Source organism: Plasmodium fragile (assembly GCF_000956335.1).
Source record: "Plasmodium fragile strain nilgiri unplaced genomic scaffold supercont1.2, whole genome shotgun sequence".
Lineage (NCBI taxonomy): Eukaryota > Apicomplexa > Aconoidasida > Haemosporida > Plasmodiidae > Plasmodium > Plasmodium fragile.
Genome location: NW_012192582.1, coordinates 202,693 through 209,458, shown reverse-complemented (window position 1 = coordinate 209,458; position 6,766 = coordinate 202,693). Strand labels below are relative to the sequence as shown.

Here is a 6,766-nt window from a genome sequence, read left to right as displayed (position 1 = left end):
ATGAACATCCTGAGTAGAGCGTTTAAACGAAATAACCTCCACGTACTACTAACTCAAGATCACCATGCACCCTTCATTAGATGCGCAAAGCGATATGAGTCCAGAGTGAAGGCCCATAGATATACAGGTATAACTGCCATAAAAACGCATGCCCAAAAAACAGAGTGGTACTTAAAAGCCGAAAGAGATTTCCTAGCGGAAAGGAATCAAATACCAAACGGGTTCATAGGACTATGGCAATACGATGACATAAAGCACCTAAGAAAAAATATCATAAATATGTTACATCTGAATTGTGCAAACAACAAACAATTACATAAATATAAAAAGTTGTGTATAAGACGATGTCTGCAGAGAAGGCCATTCGATACTGGAAGCGCCCCTGTTCAAATTGGATGCTTAACAGAAAAGATCCTAAATTTAAGGGCTCACTTAATTCTCAGATGTAAGGATCATCCGAAAAAAAGAACCATGTCCATTTGGCTAGCTAGAAGACAAAAATTAATGAAGTACCTATACAAAACAGATTTCGAATTATACAAACATACATGCAATTTGCTAAAAATTAAATGCATATTATTTGCCATCCCAGATTCAAGAGATCGATCCAAAGCCATCAATGCTGCTGCTGTGGATGGAGATAGATGTAAATTTCTAATTAGGCAAAAATTATGGAAAGGCAAATATAGACCCAGACCTATGAAAGATCCCAAGGGACAAACTATTAGATACACCAGACACCCCATAGAGCAACCTCCATCCGATTATGCACTGCCCAAGGAGTATAAACCACATATTTCAAATTCCTGGCCTTATGGTGTTAAGGAAAATTATCAAAAAGGGATATATACTGTGTATAATCCTACCGCCCCTGGGCTGGGTTACTGTCCCGTCCCTATGCTGTTTTAGCCGCGTGCCAAGGTATGGGTAGCACACTCTGCATAGTTACACACTTTGAGCGGTCACTCCGTGAAAGCTGCGTGCAAACTTTTTTTTTTTTTTTAAAGCAAAATGGTTCATATGTTTATGAGACTTGTGTGCAATGTGTTGTCTATACACTGCTCACTTTTTTTTTTTTTTTTTTTTTTTCTCTGGATTGGTTCAAATAAAGAAGTTTCTTTTTAGGGGTGGCCTATCGGCGCAACCTTTCGTCGGACAAAAAAAAAAAAAAAGCAAAAAAATGAAGCAACCCAAAATGGAAAGAATGGGCTAGCGAGGTAAAGCACTGTATCAATGACGAAGCGTCACTGGCGCAAAGCGGTCTAAGCAAAGTTGCGACCAGAGATCGATCCAAAGCCATCAATGCTGCTGCTGTGGATGGAGATAGATGTAAATTTCTAATTAGGCAAAAATTATGGAAAGGCAAATATAGACCCAGACCTATGAAAGATCCCAAGGGACAAACTATTAGATACACCAGACACCCCATAGAGCAACCTCCATCCGATTATGCACTGCCCAAGGAGTATAAACCACATATTTCAAATTCCTGGCCTTATGGTGTTAAGGAAAATTATCAAAAAGGGATATATACTGTGTATAATCCTACCGCCCCTGGGCTGGGTTACTGTCCCGTCCCTATGCTGTTTTAGCCGCGTGCCAAGGTATGGGTAGCACACTCTGCATAGTTACACACTTTGAGCGGTCACTCCGTGAAAGCTGCGTGCAAACTTTTTTTTTTTTTTAAAGCAAAATGGTTCATATGTTTATGAGACTTGTGTGCAATGTGTTGTCTATACACTGCTCACTTTTTTTTTTTTTTTTTTTTTCTCTGGATTGGTTCAAATAAAGAAGTTTCTTTTTAGGGGTGGCCTATCGGCGCAACCTTTCGTCGGACAAAAAAAAAAAAAAAGCAAAAAAATGAAGCAACCCAAAATGGAAAGAATGGGCTAGCGAGGTAAAGCACTGTATCAATGACGAAGCGTCACTGGCGCAAAGCGGTCTAAGCAAAGTTGCGACCATGCCGCCCCACTTATCCCCCAACGAGTGTGATACCGTTTCTTCATTTAGTCACCAGGGGCTTATCCACGTGGTACATGTTGTGCACCACCGTTTGTCTCTTCAGCATGTTAAGGTATTCCTGGCACTCCTTCTCAAACGCCTTCAGTTTTTCATCGCTGTGGTTCACATGGTTGCTGCTAAAAAATTCTCGGAAGGTATCTTTGGCCTGCGGAAGGAGATGAAATATATATGAGCGGTAAAATATATTAGCGGTCAATTACGCGTTTTGTTCTTTGCAAATTTATCTGCGTCTGGAATATACGCTGCTTTCCATCCAAACAAAAAACAGTGACCCCTTTTTTGTTGAACAAATTTGTTATGCGCTGTTAACCTTGTTTGTGAAGTAGACGCTGTAGTTTATGTTTTCAAATTTGGAAGCTTCACTTAGGATGTGGCGATAAAGAACTTTTATATTTTTTAGGTTATTCATTTTCATCATCCTTGAGCGCATAAATGTGTACATTACACACATGCGCATTACAATATAGATGCGTGTGCGCTTCACAATTTAAGAATGCCTAACTTGTTCGAAATACCCCCCAACGGTATCGCGCCTCTTTAAGGCGATTTTTACAACACAGACGGGGTTCCTTTTTTTTTTCCCCTCCCCCTGCTGCCGTGAAGGTCTCTGGCGAGAGTTAAGTGCGCTGAATGGCTATATTGGGCCAAGCGTACGTTCACTTCCTTTTGCAGAAGCATCGAATGACTTGTGGATCGCTCCCGTTGGGTTCCCAGAGAATTAACTTAGGCTGCCTTGCGTGAGCATTGCTTTGTAATTTTTCACAACACAGCAAAGTCTCGCGGGCTCACCACAGGTAGCACAAACGGTCACAACGTCTTAGGTTTATGTATTTTTTTTTGTTTGTTTCACTTTGCTATGCCGCGTTTTGTTTCGTTAGCTTGTTGTTGTACTTTTTTTTTTTTTTTTTTTTTTTTTTTTCTGCGCCATTTTGTTATTTCATTTTTCCATTTTGCTACTTTATTATTATTTTTTTTTTTTTTTCCCCCGTTGCGCCCATTTGTGCAACAATTTGTGCGTGCTCCGGGAACATAGGTACCCGGCTGCGAATTTTCGAAGCGTCCACAAGTGCGTACATTTAAGGAGGAAACATGCCTCGTGTGCAGCATAAAAAAATTGTGTTAATAGGAGTCATGTGAAGGTATTTTGAGACATCTCAATTAAAAATGCTATGCCTACCCTAAGGCATATGTACCCAATGGGAAAATGCACATCCCGTAATTTGACCTGGTGCCACTGCGTAACATAGTGACTGGTAGAAAAGCATTACCGTCATTCTTAAAAGAGTGTGAGCAAGATCAAAGTTTCTTGCTTACGCAAAAGGTTAAACTTTTTTTTAAATGAGGACTTAAAGCATACAACTTAAAATGTTCACCTTGGCCACTCGTGCTACCACGATCACCACCACCCGTACGTAGATGCGACAGGTCTTATCGCGTTTACCCAACTGTGTAGGGAAGATATGTAACCACCAGTTTGTGATTCAGTGTTAGGGTAAAAGTAATTCGCCAAAAATGGTGTAGTAAAATGGCACACAAAAGGAATGGACACTGGGTACAGCCCATAAAATTAATCTGGCGTTGCAGTCCACCCTCATGATTTGCCGCCTTGTGTCGACGGTGAGACCCACACGTTTTGGTACCCCCGCGAAAAGAAATAAAGCAAAGCGACAGAATAAATGAGTGAAAAGAGAACGAGGCAGCAGAATGGCACACATATATATTGTTTTTCATTACATCATGTATGGTGTTATCTTTATATTTTATTCAGCATCCCACGTATTTCAAATGTGTGTAGGGTACAGGTGCCCCGCTAATATCCCAGCGATGCTGATTGCAGACATCGCAATCGCGATAAGGTTTGAGAACCCATGTACATGTTTGTATTTTTGTTTGCTTTTTGCAAAAAGGAAAAATGGCAATTTTGTATACAATGAGATCTGCGTATACAACGCTACATCGATGTGTGTGCGTTTCGAAGAACTCATGTATTATACCCATTTAAACCTCATTTTTTCATTTTAGTGCTTTTCAACGGAGGCGATATGGAAGGCCATCGGTGATCCCGCTTAAAGGAGTGCAGATATGCCCTTATACATTGCAAAAAAAAAAAAAAAAAAAAAAAAAAAAAAAAAAAAAAGCAAGGAAAAAAAAGGGGCACAGAAATAACAAAATGGAGAAAAAAAAAAAAAAAAAACACACAATTAAAGCCAAAAATTATTCTTATCGCGTAAAAACATAACAATAATTCATTTACACTTGTGAGAAGCTGTGGAAATAATGGACAGCGCCATCTTTGGTATGTTTATTACGAATATTCTTACATGTCAGTAGGGGAAGGACAACAAAAAAAAAAAAAAGGAAATTACCTTTTTCGACAAACTCGAACTTTTTTACCATTTCGTAAGTCCACCAAAAGGCGACGGTTTTAATTAGGGGGTCCAAAGAGCACTCCTCGAACCATGCTCCAACGTTTGGCATTCCTGGGTGAAGAATAGAAGTACCCACTTCTTCGCCAAATTACCCCTCAGCGCACCCATAGATGTGACGGATTTGCAGGAATCCCTTTTAGGCGTATGATATCCACGCACTCCCATCCACAGTAACCTTATTTTTTTTTTTACGAACACAATTAAATGAAACGATACAATGAAAAGACAATCAACGCGAGGATCCAGAGAGAGCAAAAGAATGAATACGCTCGAGAAAGAATACAGAACGATTTGAAATTAGACACGTACAGCAAAATACAGGGCATATCAATAGACAAAGCTGATGCAGCGCAAACGAAGAAGCAACAAGAAGAGGCATCCTTTAAAAGAGAAAACGAAACGGAAGAGACTCAATTTGAAAAAACAGGAAATAATGCCAATGGGGGAGATGAACAAGAATATTTTACATCACTACAATTTGATAGCGAGAAAATTAAACAAAATCGATTGAAGCAATGTGAATTACTTAATGAAAAACAAAAAAAAGAAAAAGAAATTGCAGATGAAGCATTGAGACAAAAAGCTATAGAACAAGCATTACAAAATGACGAAGGATATAAACAATTAAAAGGAAAATTAGAAGAAATAGCCACTTTAAAAGTGAGGGAAAATCAAATCCGTGATGCGAAATTTTGCAAAATAAAAGAAACAGAAGATGAAAATAAACGAATTGAAAAACAAAGAGAAGATTTACTGAAAAAAGAAGAATTGGAAGAAGAAGAAAAAAAAAAAAAAAATTATGAAAAAGTTATGGAAACCAAAATGGAATTACAACAACAAATACAAGAAAATCTGAACAAGAAGAAAAACATGTTTTATGGAAGTGTGCAAGAAAGAAACAAAATCGAAAATGTAGTTAAAAATTACAATGAAGAAGAAAAAAAAAAAAAGGAAGAAGAATTATTAAAGCAGAAGAAGCTACTAAAAGAATTTCAAGAACAAATTGAATTGAAAAATAAAAAAAAACAACTGGAAAAACAAAAAGAGTTAGAAGAGGAACTAAAAAATCAGGAATATATTAAACAGAAAGAAGAAAAAATTAAAAACTTACAAAAAAAAAAACAAGAAAAATGTCTAGAGAAACAAAGAGTTGTTAACGAATTGGCACATAAAGAATACCTCATAAGTAAAGAAAAAGAAACTCTTGACGAGCTGCTAAATAAGGTGTACATTGAAGAACACGACTTTAAGGAAAAACAAAAAGAAATTAAAGAAAATGAAAAAAAATTACAACTCAAAAATGAAATGCTAAAACAACTCGAAATTGATATCCAATTAAAGGAACAAAAAAGACAAAAGGAAAAAGAAGACGACGAAAAAAGAAAAATTGAATTACTTGAAGAAAAAAAAAAATTAGATAAAATTGATCAATACACTGATAAAAAAAGGAAAGAAAAATTATTACAATACAGGAAGGAAATATACGAAACCTTCCAACAGAAAAAGGACACAGTCAAGGACGAACGCTTACAAGAAGAAATAGAAAAGAACAAACTTATCGAGGAGCAAAAGCAGTACGAGGAACTCATAAATAAGGAGAAGATGAAGCTCCTCCAGAAATACAGCAAAGACATTTTGGAAAAACTGCCTGAAGATGTCTACGACAGCTTGAAAAAGAAAAACATAATTACGTAGTGCTGGCGCGTCCAGCGCGTACGTCGCCGTGGTGACGTGTGCACCTGACCACCCACCCGTACCCCTTCACAGGGGGTTACCACACAATGCGCGATTTAAAAAATTGCGAATGGATGAACAAAAGGGGGACAATTGCCACATGAAGTGTGACGCATCAGAAATGAAGCGTCAAAAAATAGGGGAGTTGAAATATGGAGGGTTTTAAAATATGGAAGCCAAAATTGGGGGACAACAAATGGGAGCCAAAAAAATGGAAGCCAAAACGTGGAAGCCCACATATGAGAGCCAACATATGTGGGAACCCAAAATGAGAGCCAAAAAGTCACAAACAAGTATCAACATGTGAAAATTTTCTTAAAAAAAAAAAAAAAAAAAAAAAAAAAGACGACGTGGGGCGAAGAGGCATAGCACGTATATTTCTCCGCTCTGCGTGCTCTCTTCACCCCATGCATACGGGACAACGTCTAATTCATTTCATCGTGACATCCCGTAAAAATAAATGCTTAACATGTACAATTCTTGCGCAAATGTACACTGATTTTTTCCCTGAATTATGCTGCACACTCTGCATGCATCATATAAATAAATTATGAAAAAAAAAAAAAAAAAAAAAAAAAAAA

The 6,766-nt window shown here is 37.6% G+C and overlaps 3 protein-coding genes across 3 annotated transcripts; 2 read left to right on the top strand and 1 right to left on the bottom strand.

Annotated features, from left to right (window-relative positions):
* Nucleotides 1–909, top strand: AK88_00210 (ribosomal protein S15; the record flags this gene model as incomplete). The annotated part of the gene is made up of 1 exon (XM_012477861.1): nucleotides 1–909. The coding sequence occupies one exon, from the start codon at nucleotides 1–3 to the stop codon at nucleotides 907–909; it is 909 nt and encodes a 302-aa protein (XP_012333284.1).
* A 1,093-nt stretch (nucleotides 910–2,002) lies between these two features.
* AK88_00209 (uncharacterized protein) lies at nucleotides 2,003–2,440 on the bottom strand (the record flags this gene model as incomplete). Its single annotated transcript, XM_012477860.1, has 2 exons — nucleotides 2,003–2,167; nucleotides 2,333–2,440. 2 exons carry the CDS (start codon nucleotides 2,438–2,440, stop codon nucleotides 2,003–2,005), a joined length of 273 nt encoding a protein of 90 aa, XP_012333283.1.
* Nucleotides 2,441–4,655: 2,215 nt separating this feature from the next.
* AK88_00208 (uncharacterized protein) lies at nucleotides 4,656–6,146 on the top strand (the record flags this gene model as incomplete). The annotated part of the gene is made up of 1 exon (XM_012477859.1): nucleotides 4,656–6,146. One exon carries the CDS (start codon nucleotides 4,656–4,658, stop codon nucleotides 6,144–6,146), a length of 1,491 nt encoding a protein of 496 aa, XP_012333282.1.
* Nucleotides 6,147–6,766: the final 620 nt, after the last annotated feature.